This window comes from Fusarium solani, assembly GCF_023522795.1.
Source record: "Fusarium solani strain SB1 chromosome Unknown bctg00000008, whole genome shotgun sequence".
Lineage (NCBI taxonomy): Eukaryota > Fungi > Ascomycota > Sordariomycetes > Hypocreales > Nectriaceae > Fusarium > Fusarium solani.
Genome location: NW_027072148.1, coordinates 1460102 through 1474632, shown reverse-complemented (window position 1 = coordinate 1474632; position 14531 = coordinate 1460102). Strand labels below are relative to the sequence as shown.

General features: G+C 55.2%; 4 protein-coding genes across 4 annotated transcripts; all 4 read right to left on the bottom strand.

Moving 5' to 3' along the window:
• Positions 1-411: 411 nt before the first annotated feature.
• On the bottom strand, positions 412-2826 carry MRS44_012524 (uncharacterized protein; the record flags this gene model as incomplete). Its single annotated transcript, XM_046269454.2, has 1 exon — positions 412-2826. One exon carries the CDS (start codon positions 2824-2826, stop codon positions 412-414), a length of 2415 nt encoding a protein of 804 aa, XP_046133023.2.
• Positions 2827-4808: 1982 nt separating this feature from the next.
• On the bottom strand, positions 4809-6601 carry MRS44_012523 (uncharacterized protein; the record flags this gene model as incomplete). Its single annotated transcript, XM_046276123.2, has 3 exons — positions 4809-4901; positions 4956-6145; positions 6199-6601. 3 exons carry the CDS (start codon positions 6599-6601, stop codon positions 4809-4811), a joined length of 1686 nt encoding a protein of 561 aa, XP_046133024.1.
• Positions 6602-8434: 1833 nt separating this feature from the next.
• Positions 8435-10533, bottom strand: MRS44_012522 (uncharacterized protein; the record flags this gene model as incomplete). Its single annotated transcript, XM_046278515.2, has 2 exons — positions 8435-10256; positions 10310-10533. The coding sequence occupies 2 exons, from the start codon at positions 10531-10533 to the stop codon at positions 8435-8437; spliced, it is 2046 nt and encodes a 681-aa protein (XP_046133025.1).
• Positions 10534-13583: 3050 nt separating this feature from the next.
• Positions 13584-14269, bottom strand: MRS44_012521 (uncharacterized protein; the record flags this gene model as incomplete). The annotated part of the gene is made up of 3 exons (XM_065618825.1): positions 13584-13785; positions 13856-14105; positions 14152-14269. 3 exons carry the CDS (start codon positions 14267-14269, stop codon positions 13584-13586), a joined length of 570 nt encoding a protein of 189 aa, XP_065474897.1.
• Positions 14270-14531: the final 262 nt, after the last annotated feature.

Below are 14531 nucleotides of genomic sequence, written 5' to 3'. Positions count from 1 at the left end.
GCCAGATAAAAGATACCCAGGACATTAATAGTATTGATTCCACACGATGCTATCCCATGTACAGTACCTATGACATGTGAGATGGTATCTAGAAGAAGCAGAAAACCTGATAAACACCCCGCCCCGGCCGTCCAGCCATTCATACATGCATGCGTCTATGCGTTCGTCTTTGCCATCCTGTTCCCAGTCTAAAAACAAACAGAGGTATTAAATATATATATATGGTTGGTGTAGATAGGTTGTACATATGAGCGTATATGTCTTGGTAACATGTAGTCGAGTTGTGTCTTGTGCATACAGGGGGTATGACATGTAGCAAGGAAATGTTGTAGTTGTAGTGCAGTTGGAGTTGCAGTTGTAATGTAGATGTAGATATGGGTATGATAATCATAGGGGGTCGTTATAGAGAGCTTAGTAGATGTCGAGTTCCCTCAGCTCAACATCCAGTCTCCTCTCCTCGTTCAAGGCTCCCTTGACGACAGCCGTGTCCTCGTCAACGCCCATCAGGCCGCCGACGCCGAGCTCCATGGTACCCAGACGGACAAGCTCACCATCGGATTCCCAGTTGCGGCGGCCGCAGATGAGAAGGTTTGCCGACTCGTACGTCTCGTCAATCACCCAGTCCCGGCCGGAGATGAAGGCGCCGATGAGCTCGTGCTCACCAGGTGGGGTCTCAGCATCCGAGCCGGCACGTAGGAGCATAGCAGCAAGGGAAGGTCGGAGGGTATCGCGGAGGTCTGGAGAGGTGATGGTGACGTTCGAGGTGGATGAGGAGGAGGAGGCCGAGTCAGCGGTAGGGGGTCGGACGGTGAAGCGGATAGTGAAGCAGTAGGTCTTGAGGCGGAGGAATGAGATTGGTGTTGCACGTGCGGTGATGGCGTCGGCGTGTTGCTCCCAAGAGAGGACCCTGTCGTCCTTGAAACCAACCGAGATGGTCATCCTGGGTACAGCAGAGATGTTGTCGATGAGAGGTGTGTCGTCGCCAACCTGATAGAGGTTGAAATAGGGGCCGTAACCGGTATACTCGGGACGGATCTTCCAACCAAGCCAAGTCCAAGAGGGGAATGGGCCTTGGAGACACATGGGGTGTGTTGATACCTCGGTGTCGCCTGCGGGATCCAGTCGCCAGCCAAGGCCAATTGCAAGACGATCTGTTCGAGTGGGTGAGGAGGACATGTTTTTGAAGTCCTTGGCATGGTAGAGGGGGAGGCCAAGGATATTATCCATGGGGGGATCCATGTGGGCGTATTGATCCAGGATGCCCCTGAAGGCATCGAGGCGGTCATCCGGATATGTGAATTCTCGGTTGAGGTACCCGTTGACCTGGTTCTTGTAATCGCGTGTGCGAGTGCCTGCGCCGTCGAGGGGGAATACACGGCCCAGGTTGAGAGCGGGCTTCGTCTTGAGAGGATAAGAGATGGTTTCGTGACAGTGGAGGGATTGGCACTGGTAGTAGATCTGTGAAGGAGTAAAGACGAGGCGGCGGCGAGATAGCAGGCCTTCCTGATATGTCCAGCCACGGGAAGCCCATTTGGAGTTTGCTACTTCAGCATCGGGTCTGATGAGCGAGGTTGTAAAGTACCCAGCCTCGGTCTGGAGTGACAATTGCTCCTCGCGCGGGACGCTAATACCAGGAATACCATCATTGATGCCCTCGCCCGCCGCAACAATGAGGGTGAGAGTAGAACGGGAGTAGATCTCGCCCATCTTGTCCAACTGCCGCCGTCGCTCCGCAGCGTTATACTGAGGGAAGCAGTACCGATCGATCCAGAGATACCTGTACCCAAGAGACCTCGTCACTGACATAGCGTCGGCTACCAATGGAGGCAGCACCTCAGGCAAGCCGCTGAGCTGATCTGACTCAATCTCGGAAGGGCTGCCCCGTACATAGCTCAGCGTGACATACTCGATTGTCGGGACATTGAGGTCGTCCACAAATACCACCTCCTCCTCGCGACAGTCGATCAGCTTGAGGCCTCGGATCGGTGGCCCTCGGGAACTGCATGTCGTGTGGGGGTGATTCGTCAAGCAAAAGTCGATCCAGGTCCGGGGCAGCGCGGGGTCAAGCTTAGGCGGAATGATACGGCCTCGAATCGCCGGAGTGGCCTCTCTGTACCCGGCGACATCGTCGTTCCCTTCGACGACGCGAACGATATAGCCCCATGGTAGGGTCTTGCTCTTGGTGGTCACCTCGAACAACACGGCACCTCCAAGCTCATGCTTCTCTCCAACACCGAGACGCTCAAATGCCTGCCGAATGCGCAGGTAGGGTGTGAACTTGCGTGTCAAATCCGGCTCAGCACCCACCAGGGCCTGAAAGAAGATGCAGTAAGGGCAGGCGGACAACTCTGCGAGGGTGTGAGCCAGCGGAATCCAGGGTCGCGGCTGGCCGGGCCGCCAATTTAGCAGGCAGGGGAAATCGATGGTCGCGCAGATGGAGCAGGGCGGGTGGTCGTCGTCAGCAACGAGGAGGCTCAGACCGTTCCTGGCAGGCTTCCTCGCCTCTGCGTCCGCGCGGCGCCGTCGCGACGTGAGCTGGTGAACATCTGGTGAGCTCTCACGGGTAGAAGCCGAATCCCATTCGGGGTGGTGGCCGTTTGCGCTGTCGGGGCGGCCGCGGCCAAGGCGCGTAAAGGCGAACAGCCTCGAGATCTTCTTCATGCCGGCGGGCACACGAGCAGCCGCCGAAGTGTTGGAGCTGGTCGCCCCGGCGGGTTTGGCGGTGGCCGTTGCCGCCGAACGGTCATGATGGCTCATCGAGGGGCGAGTGGACGGAGGAGGGTGCTTTGCGTGAGCGGGCGCGAAAGCGACGAGGAGTTGCGACATCCAGATGCGACGAGGGAGAGCTTGTCGGCCAAACGTGAGGTGATTGGGATTGGATCTGGATGTGAGCGACAGACACACGCGGGGCGGAAAAAAAGACTGAGACAGAGAGCTAGACGGCGTCGCCGAAAGGGGGAGCGGGGGGAAGAAGGCGACAAGATAAGAAAGCTTCCCGTCCGATGTTGTTATTGATGTTCCCCCTTTCAAGGCGATCTCATGGCACTCGACGACGACTCGACTCAGTTGTTGGAGTTGTTGAAACTGAAGTCGAGAGGTGGTGTTATGGGAAGGGAAGAGGAGAAGGTGGTGGTGGACTGCCTCTGGTGGTGTGGTATTCTAAGGCTTGGCCGGAGGACCCGTTCAAAACATGGATGACCAGAGCATGGGGGAGAAGGGAAGTGAAAAAAAGGTAAATGGGGATACAGTACCATACTAGACCAATACAGACAACGTTAGCCCAGTTGGAGTAGCATCTTGGGTGGCGGAAGGTCCCCTATTGCGGGATCATCTCCTCTCTCTCTCTGCCCGGGGACGTAGGAATATTTGCTGGGTTCTATAGCGCACCGAGCCAAAAAGCTGATCTGCCAATGTGAGGTACCTTTGCCTATGGACCCTTATTGCTGGGTACAACCGCAGAAGAGGTCCGTCTGATCTATTTCAGCGCTAGCCAAGTCTAGGCTGCCTGTTGTCGGCTAGTCATTTGTAAGTTCAGGTCGCCTCTACAAGCACTAGCTAGCTACAAGCTCAACACCTGGAATCTCTTGATGGGAACCTAATGTGTCCCTCACAATGATCAATCTCCTCTCCTTCTCATCTCTCAAGAACCAGCTTCATCCTTTCATTCTTCCTCCAATGTCTACGTGGTCGGCCGCGACATTACCCCTCGGTCCCTTGTCACGCTCGCTACCAAACCGGGAATAACAAGCCCGCATCCGCTCCGCTGGAAGTGGAAAAGCTGCAGGGGCCAAGGGGTACTCGCAGGGACAGGGGCGTCTGTCTTGGTCTTGTGTCTCCTCCCATGACATTGCAATCTTTCTTGTCATTTCACATTTTACGGATACAGCCCCGAGAGTACGACTGTGCCTCTTTTCTTTTTCCCAGTCTGTCGGATCCCTTGCCCGTCTTGGCGGACCTGACGGTGCCGAGTACGACATCGACTCTGCCGTGACTTGGTACCTCGCACGGGTGAAGGGATCGAACATCAGATCTGCCAAAGCAAGCCTCGAGGCAAAAAAGGAAAACGCCCTTTGGCCCTTGGCTGGCCCATGGTCCATCCCATGGCCCCGGGGCTTAGCGCTAATTTCCATCTGGATTCGGTGCAACCATCTCGGCCGATTCCACGTGGACTGTGCAGCCGAGACATCCACTCGCTGGCCTGCCCGCCCTCCCATTACGTGCCTTTTTCCCCTTTGTTCCTTGGGCTTGAAACCCCAAGGAAAAGTGATGTTATCGACAACGACACTTGTAGACCAAAAACACCGTCAATGATAGTTGCTGATCCTGCCATCTCGTGATTGTCCATCACATTATGATCTACAATAGTCAACCGTCATCTCGAGCCCGCTCCATTCTTTCGACGTCATCATTTAAACACACTTTCCATTTCTCGTGAACGGGCCAGCGCAATTTCGTGAAATGACATGTTTAGGGTAGGTATCCTCCCACATTCAACCCAACAACAGTGGTCGCGTGACACGGCATTAAGATGCAAACATATCAATAAAAAGATCTGTATTTATAGAAACCCTCGTCTACTTTCGCTGGTTGTAGGGCTGGAACCCCCAACATCGCCGAGACCAGTGTTTGCCAAGCAGAGGCTTGACACCATCCCCGCCTAGTAGCAAAGGAACTTACATGAACCCCCACCAAGAAATGATCACTTTCAAGACTATCTGCCGAAATAACCAGTATACCTAAGCATTCACCCCATGTATCAACCGGCATTCATCATAATCATCATTGCTTTCTGGACACTTATATGACCATCAGGCATAAGCAAGCGTGTTGTCGTCTCGAATCTTTCCAGGAATTCCAATATTGACCTCTCCTCCAGCGACGCAAGGTCCCCTCACCACAATCTGCATCCAGTTAGCGACATGTCTCGAGTCAAATGACGATGAGTAGAAACTTACGTCGCCCTCGATCTTCTCGTCGGTCGTCTTGTGAGCACCGCTATCCTTCAAAAACACCTCCACACTGGTGAGCGGCGATCCGAAGTGGCTCTTGACGTCATTGCAGAGTCGATAGTCGAAGAATGCTGTCTGGCTGATGGCACCAGCCACCTTGGCAGCCGTCAAGGCGTACACAACCCTGGCCCCTGTAAAAACTCGCAGATCCGACAGAACGGTGGCCGACAAGAGGGGGGTGTCAGAACCCGCACGCTCAGCAGCGTACACGAGACGGAGCTTGCCAGGAGTCGTTCCAAGAGCCGGAGATGCGCCAGAGGAGAAGCCGGACAGCAAGTTTGATGGAGAGTGGATTCCCTCCAGAACCAAAGATCGTGTAGCGAGGATGTGCGAGGCCTTGGCCATGGGTGAAGACAGCCTGGACGTCGACTCCTCATGAGTTGCAAGCAGCGCATCGGGGCTCGCCACAAGAATCGTGGGAGCAACCCCCTGAGTTGCAAGCACCAGATCAGGCGACCTACCGGCGACCGAGTTCAGGGCAACCGACGCATTCGAGTACAGTGCCGTCAAAGTGAGGACCAGAGTGTGCACATTGGCGAGAGAGTCGGCAGGAAGGAAGAGGTCAGAAGGGTTGATGCGCTCCTTGGTGGGAATGGCCGCGAGCTGAGCAGCAATGCCAGAAACCAGGTTTGCCTGGCTGAAGCGCACCATCTCCTCAACCTGACCAGGCTCAGTCTGCCAAAAGGTGACAACATCCATGGGAGTCTTCTCAGGATCAGTTTCTGGCAGCTCGCTGCCAGCATGCGCGGGAGCATCACGGATGATATCTTGCCAGGTAGCAACATTGATCTTGCTGCCAGTGCCCTCAGGTACCTCATTCCAGTCCATGTGGTTGCTTCCCTCGTCTGTGACCCAGATGAGCTGTCGCAGGGAAGGATAGGCCTGGATAACAGCATCAAAGGGGAACGAGCCGGGAGCAGTAACCAAGGTATCGACGGCGGAACGGCGGAGCATGGAAACAAGTTCGTCGTTGGAGACATCGAATGGGATCAAGACAGTGGTCAAGTTCGGATAGAAGCTGCAGGCGAAGAGCGTTACCAGGAGCTCAATCGAGTTTGGCAAGTAAACGGCAACTCTAATGCCGCCTGCTTCCGCAATGTGCTGTCCGATGAGGTTGATCTGTCGGGTGATGTCCTCTTGGTCAAGTTAGCGATATCAAGCCTACCCGCGGAAGAAGCTGATCTCGTACCAAGCTTATGGTCAACAACATTCTGGGATCCCAAAACAGTCAACAGACGTCCCGTAGCACCCTCTTCACCACCCGTGGCTGCCTTCCTCCAGACATCCCTCAGGTCGCCGTTGCGGCCGCGAGACCACTTGGAAGCTCCAGAATCCTTGACATTCAGGCCGGCGTTGAGGGGCATGCCGTGGGGGGCAGCCTGCGATCGGTATACGGGACTCTCTCCCTCATTTCGGACTGAAGACGGGACCGCCTGGCGGGCCAGGAGCATGGGATGAACATCGGGTTCGCGGGTCGCGATGACGCGGTACGAGACAAGAGCGAGAAGGAGCGTCACCAGGCCGGTCGAGTAGATGTTCCACTGCCCGAGCAGCTCGGTGAGGCCCGAGTCGAGGCTGTCAAAGACGCCCATCGTCGGCTAGTTGCTCGGTCTAGTCGGGTCCGAGATTGCCGTGGGCTTTGGCGGTTGGGGTAAAGATGGAAGCAGAGTAAAGGCCTACAACGGCGTTGAATATGGTATGCGCGCTCTACTCTCAAGGGAGGCGAACATGCGCAAGGAAGAACTTGACCAAGGTCTCATCAAATGTTGGAGTTGGCAAGTCTCAAGTTTTGGGCGGGGAAATCACCGAGGCGGCATCTGTAGGAGGACACACACGGCAGTGGCAGTGGCAGTGGGGAAGCTCCAACGGGGGGCTGAGCTGCTGGCTCCTTCCACGTTCTTGGCTGGCTGCCTCTTGAACTTGCTCAACGTCATAGCATCATGGATGTATTTTCTATAACAGGCTGAAGTCAAAGTAAATATCTACCATATCTACCGTGACTTCTACGTAACACTCAGATCATAATTTCTCACTTTCAAAAACCTTGGCCGTGAAAAATCTCCATCTCATGTCTGTCAGCCTTCAGCCAGCCTCACTCCCTGACGTGTAAGCCCCGGAATGGAGGGGCCAGCTGCTGCCACCAGCTGATCAGGTCTTGGGACGGTCCGGCACGCCTCCAACTCCAGCTCCGTTTCCGCCCACCAGTCAAGAAAGGTCCTCTTATATCATCATAAAATAATCGTTAAGAATACTATAATAATGGAATAGACTTTCCAAGAAAAGACAACGAGCTAGGTTGATATTTTACCATTCTTATTATACTTTCATAGTTATCCTTATGGGAGGTTAAGCTGATGTTTTGTACTGGCCTTGCTTGACCCGCGTACCGCCCTTCTTTCCGAGTCTTCAGCAGCCTTGGCTAACACGTCTGCTCCGATTGGATCATCTGAGACATTCAACTCGCACATCACGTCACATCAAATCAAAAGACACAAGAGTAAATGCAATGCGTTTTTTTACTTGGACTCCTCAGTCCAGTCTGGTTGTCTGTTCTACCACGGGAACTGAGTCCACGGCTACTCCCTTTCGTAGCATTCGTGGTCCCGTCTTCAGAAGCCTCATGGCCCGGCCATTCCATCCCGGCCAGGTCAAAGCCTTCATCATGTCCATGTCCCTGACTTGCAAAGAGCAAGAGCTTTTGTTTTCCGTTCCATGCCGTGTCGCCCAAACCAAAATCCATAACCTGTGGGCGTCGCGCGGCAACGCTCGTGCTCTCCGACGTGTTGAAAAAAACAGAGATAACCGTCCTGTCGTTGACCGTCATCCTTCGTTCCCTGCCATGCGCTCATCGCTCTCCCTCTGGTCCCCATCCCCATGAGGACCAGCGAGCGATTCGTCACCAGAGAACCGAGAAATCCACTTTTGTCTATGTGTCTGCACGGCGATAACATGACCCTCTATCGTGAAAGCGCGCAAAATGCCCTCGGGGTAAAGGGGAAAGGAAAACCCAGGTAGACGGCGAAAACATAATCGTTGTGATGCTGTGTCCAGATCCAGTGTTCTGTGTAAGAACCTAGATCCGTGTCCGCACCACTGCTTGCTGTCAACGTCTTCCAGCTCCCCACATCTCGGTCTAAGGGTATCAAGCGAGGAGTGTGCCGAAATCAAAAGAAACGCAATCTATCACATGCTTCGTGAAAGCCCTGGGACCGAATACTGCCTTCGCCAGTTGGGAAGGGACAGTCATCTGTCTTCGCAGGTCATGGTGCCGCCGTGTCGTCCAAATGCAAAGTCGTGCGACCAGAGTAACGTAAAGGAAAAAAAGAAAACCGGAAATCAAAAACATCAGGTGCTGCAGAAATGCCTGTCTGCCAGCACCGGGATGCACCTTGTGAGGTGCAAGTGTCCTGGGTGGATTGTGTTGTTTACCACCAAGAGGACTGAGCACCAGGGCCGCCGGGGTTGCCATAGCTGCCACCACCACCGTAGCCGCCGCTGCCGCCGCCGCCGCTGTAGCCACCACCTCCGTAGCCTCCGGCACCGCCGCCGTAGCCTCCAGCACCACCCTGAGGAGGGCCGTTGAAACCACCGCCGCTGCCGCCGAAGCCGCCACCGCCACCACCACCACCACCGAACTTGCGGTAGTCACGGTTGGCAGCACCACCACGGCCTCCACCACGAGAGCGACCGCCACGACCACCACCACCGTAGGATGACTCGCGGGCAATAGTCTCAAGGAAGGCAGGGATCTCCTGGTTGGCCTCCTTGAGAAGCTCCATGAGCTCACGGACGACACCACGGTTGCCACGGTTGAAGAAGGCAGTGGCGATACCAGTGTTGCCGGCACGACCGGTACGACCAATACGGTGGACGTAGTCGTCAATGTCGGTGGGAAGATCGTAGTTGATGACGTGAGTGACATTGGGAATATCCAATCCTCTGGCGGCAACGGCGGTAGCAACAAGAATGGGGCATCGACCGTTGCGGAAGAACTCGAGGGCACGTTCACGCTCACGCTGAGTTCGGTCACCGTGAATCGAAGTGGCGGGGAAGTTCTGGTTGATGAGGAAGTCGGAGAGCGAGTCGGCCATGCGCTTGGTCTCGACGAAGATCAGGGTGAGGCCACCGGCGTGGGTGTGGAGGATGTCAAGAAGAACGGAGCGCTTGTCAACGTCCTCGACGTACTCGACCTTCTGGGTGATGTTCTCAGAGGTGGAACCGACACGACCAACGGAGAGGAAGACGTAGTCCTTGAGGAAGTCGCGGGCGAGCATCTGGATGTCGCGGGGGAAGGTGGCCGAGAACATCAGGGTCTGGCGTTCCTGGACGTTGGGCATATCCTCGCCTTCGACGATGCGGCGAATCTGGGGCTCGAAACCCATGTCAAGCATGCGATCAGCCTCATCCAGAACCAGGTACTTGATGTTGCAGAGGGAGATGCGACCTCGCTCTATGAGATCGACCAATCGACCGGGAGTAGCCACAAGCAGATCACAGCCGCGCTCGATCTGTCGGAGCTGGGAGCCAATATCGGCACCACCGTAGACGACACAAGGTCGGACCCAGGATCGGTAGGCGAACTTTCGGGACTCATCGTAGATCTGAGAAACAAGCTCACGGGTGGGGGCGAGGATCAGAGAGGTGGGGTAGGCCTTGCGCTGACGACCAAACTGTCCCGCGGCATTGGCGGGGACAGGAGAAGGACCGTTGATGAAGGCCTGAGAAAGGATGGGGAAGAGGAAACCACCAGTCTTTCCGGAACCAGTCTGAGCGCAAGCCATGAGATCACGGCCGCCCATGACAATGGGGATGGAGTACTTCTGGACGGGGGTGGGGACCTTGTAGTGGGCGAGCTCGATGTTGCGGCAGAGGTGCTCATCCAGAGGAGGGGTGGTGAACTGGTGGACGGGCTCGGGAACATCGTGGCCGGAAGCCTCGACAGGAATGTCGTCGTACTTCTCGAAGTTGATACCGGTGTGCTGCTTGGAAGGGTCGTCGGGGGTACCGAAAAGCTCACGCTCGACACGGGGGTTAGCCGGACCGGGGATGTGCTTTCCGTCGCGCCACTGGCCATCACCAGAGCCGCGAGCAGTGTAACCACTACCACCACCGCCACCAGAGTGGCCGTCGAAGTTGCCGCCGCCGCCATAACCGCCGCCTCGACCACCCCAGCCGCCGCGGCGGTTGTTGTTCTGGTAGGTGGGAACGTCGTTGCCCCAGTTGGACTGGCGGGCGCCGTAGTTCTGGCTGCAGAGAAGGTTAGTGACTGTTGCTGAGTGAAGCTATCGCGAAACACTTACTTAGCCCAGGCGCTGTTGCCGAGACCGTTGGGACCGGGACCGGCACCGGGGGTAGGGCCAGGGCCAGGAGCAGGAGCAGGAGCAGGAGCGCCGTTCATAGCGGGGGCAGCGGCAGGAGGACCGCCCTGGCGGCGCATGTGAGGAGGAATGTAGGATCGGTTCTGGGAAGGCTGCTGGCCGCCCTCGCCCAGGCTGAGGCCGCCCATGTTGAGTTGATCAGCCATGTTGGAAAGAATCGCGTTTCGGGTCGAGTCGGTGATGGAAGGAATGCCGGGTCGTAAAGACACGAAAGACGATGAACTCGATGAAGGCGAAGAAGACTCTCAAATGTGAACGAGAGTGAGCAGTGATGGGATTCCCGTCGTGCGAAAAGGACAGGAAAAAGACGAAAGAGAAAGAAACGGAAGGCCGATGCTTCCAATAATTTCCCGAATGAATTACTTTGGGTACAAACAAGCGTCAGTGTTTGCACAGATCCCTCGAAGAACACGCAGAATCTTCAAAGGAAGGACCAAGGAAAGACGAAATGTCTTGGGGAAAGACGAGGATGGAGGGGAGATGGAGGAGGATTGAGAGAGAGGTGAAGAAGGGGTTGTTGTTGGAGGAGAGGAAGAGAAGAGAAGAAAAGGAACCAGGTCGAGAGGCAAAAGAAGAGTGGGAAGAAAAAAAATTGGTTCGAGTTGGGGCCAAAAGCGGTTTAGCGCGGGCATTCGGCTGGGTCAGGATTTTTGGGGGGATTGTGCGCCTTCTGCGGTGAGGGCGAGGGGGGAGGGAATCGGGAGGGAGAGAGGGCGAGGGAAGGCCGTGAGTGGGCGATGCAGGGCTCGAGGTACCCTCCAAGTACCTTTTGGCCACCGCCCGAATCAGAGGGAGCCAGTGACGTTGGGGCGACAGCGGAGAATGCCTGCAAGAGGCTTGACGTGGCTGGGCAGAAAAACGGAAAAAGAACTGACCTGGTACTTATGACGAGGGAGGGCACTAGGGAGACGACGGGCTCGTTGACTGGATGGAAGAGGTGTGCGCTGAGTCGTTGCTGAACCGGCGCAGGTTTTGGACGAGTTTGAGAGGTGTGTTGTGTTGCTGCGCCCACGGTTGAGTTTTGGAGTTCCAGTGGGAGGGCACTAAGAGATGATCCCCGGGGAAGCTTGTGACAGGATGGACAGTTACTAAGCCGCCTAATCACCCGTGGGCCGGACGGAAGGGAGACACTGGCAGAAGAAGGGCGGAGAATCCAAATGGAAGAGACAAGCCCAAGATGGGGGTTTACCTTGCAAGGGGGGCAAAGTGGAAGAATGCAGGCGAGCGAGTGGGCGAGGTTGGGCTTGTTGTTTTTTTGCCTCTGGAGAAGACGGGACGGGACCTAGGGGACTCTAGGTACTTGGTCGGTACCTGTCGCAGCGAGAGCCCTGGAAGGCTGGGATCAGTACCTAGCGGCTGGCCGGGGGTGGATAGAGGCTCCCGGCTGGACTGGGTACAGTAATCGCTAGATTTGCACTGGCCGCCCGCGGGTTGAGATATGACGACGGGGGATTTTTTTCGGGGTCTCTACAAGGGGTATTTCGATGGCAATTATCACCGGATTTGAAGAATCCGAGAACCAAGGGCTTTGGCAGATTTGCAAGGGAGTCTGCGTTGTAAAGGATGTGCTCGCGTTGCCGGCTTGCGAGTGTCAAGGACCATTTCAAGTACCGGACCGGGTTTGGGGGGGTTTGAGAGCCGGAACTCAGGGAAGGGGGTAGGAAAAAATCGTCGTGGTAACCAGAAGACGGGAAGCCGGTTGCAAACAGTGTTTCACATCATTTTTATTGCTGCTTGCACCAGACATCAAGCCCAACAATCCTGGATACTTTATCTGTCTAGGTATTTACTGCGTAGAGCAACAAGCCTCAAGTTTTTGCTCTTCTTGTCCTGCTCGGCTCCTACAGCGCAGGGATTCAAGGGCCAGTAGAGGCCAGATTAGGTGCGTGGCATCGTAGGTAGCCCGGTTTGATGACGAAATCTCCGATAAGCGGGTGAACTGGCGCAACACGTCCGCGATCAAACGACGAGGAATCCCGGGCTTTGGCATCAACCAGCAGTAAATTCTCGTGACTCTTACTCTTGACCGTTCATCGACAATGCCACCGACGATATAGAATATCGTCATCTCCTGGGGGGCCATGATTCCTGCAAGCAATCGACATGCTGCAACATCCGATCCTTGCCATGGATGCCATGCACAGTTCGGCCTTGATTGCACAGTATCAGTCGATATCCCATGACCCCTAGGCAACCTGCAACTCAGGCATGAGACCACCCACACGGAACCCCAGAAGGCACCATGATTCAGACACGGAGGCAGTGGAGGCTTCTCCCAGAAAATCTAGAACCTGCTGATCGCTGTGCGTCATCCAATGGCAAATCAAACATGAAAAACTCAAAACGTGACACACATCCCTTCTCTTCCCTTCCTTCTCCGAACTCTTCCTCACCATCTCCGAACAAGCCCCAGAAAAGGTTCTCGGGTTTGACTTGCTTGACACCTGGAGGGGCTCAAAAGCAAGTGGACACACATTTCTGGGGTCACGGCACTGTCACCCCATCGACCCGTGCTTGGCCGTAGGGCTGCTTGGCTATGTACCAGGATCGAGATCTTTTAGTACCGAACCATTGTCTGGTAGTACGTTCATCTTAATCTGACGGCATGCCTTGGGGGACAAGGGGATGAGGAACATATACTACGTAGTAAGAACTATCTAGTTGCTTGGAGTTGACAATGATGTCAAGTCGGGTTAATCTACGCTAGATATAATTCCGTAGTCTTTGTTTCCTGTCGCCTACTCCGAATGGCTCTGTTGATTTCTTTGTTCGGGTTACACTAGGAAACGCCTTCGCCCAATTATGGATACATCGGCTGGCAATGACCGACGACCAATAACTCACTGAGCCAGGAGGGAACTTGGCATTCAGAGTCACGAGTCTTGAGGGTTCAATATTATTGGTGTTGAAATCCCAGGTGCTAGACTTGCACAAATGTCTTGCTGATAATGGATGGGTTGCCAATATCAGATACAGCAGTCCCTCCCTCCCTAGGCATCTATTAGACTCTTCTGTGAATCAATAGAGGATCGATATAACGGGATGAGCTCTGCAACACTCAGTCGAGCTCTCATATCCATCAAAACATGCCGCACCGGCCCCTGGAGGAAACCATCTTTATTGCAAGCATTAGCCCCCAAGACCCATCTAAAAGTACAGATTCATGTTTCCCCTTCTATCCGTCGCTGGACCCCGCTCAGGCGCTCTTCACCACCTTGTCGTCGTCAAACTCTATGTCAACAATCCCATCCGCCTTGACCGCCTTGACCACCATGCCCTTGAAGTCAATCGGTAATCGGCGCTTCAGCTCGTCGGTGCACATGGTCAGGATCTTGATGCCCTGGCCGAGCGTGATATCGGGGTGGTGGTGCTTGTCCAGGATGGAAAGGCAGTAGTATCTGTGTGATCATGTCAGTCTGGATCTATGTGTCGGGCACCTCGCCCTTCAACACCAAGGAACCAACGTACTGTGCGTATCCGTGCGCCGCATAGGGAACCTCGGCCAGCGACGCTAGGTAGTCGAGCCAGTACAGCGACGGCTTGCCGGTGATGGGGTCGACACCTCCCATGAGGAGGTTGACGTTGTAGGGCTTGCGGGATCGCAGACTCGTGGCGAGCTCTCCACGAACAAAGTGCGCCAGGCCGGAGGGGGATAGGTCGGACTCGTTGCGCATAGAGTAGAGCTGGGCATTTCGTTGGATGTATTCGGCGAATTGAACTGCGAGGGGGGGTTAGCTGTCGTCATGGGCAGTGATTCAGCTCACGGCTGCTCGATGCTCCAGTACCTGTGTCACCGGCCTCTCCAGAGAATGCCAGGAGGGTATGCTTGTTAAGAGCTCTGGTCTTGTCGTCGGATGCCTTGAGGATGGTGGCGCCTCGCATCGCAGCCTTGGATGCTGCGATGATGGTGAAGTCCTTGCCAGTGATTCCCAACAGTACCTCCCTAAGAAGACAGCATTAGCAGACATTACAGCTGTAGCTACAGCTCGGACGAAGCTCACATGTTGGCGATTTTATGATTTGTTGGGAGAGAGTTGTCGAGGTTGAGTGTAGACGAGTTGTAGTTGTCAGCCTTTCTTGGAGGTCCAGCAACAGCAGCAACCAAGCAAGCTCCCCCGTTAGGCTGTAGCGCTGCGCGTCAGTA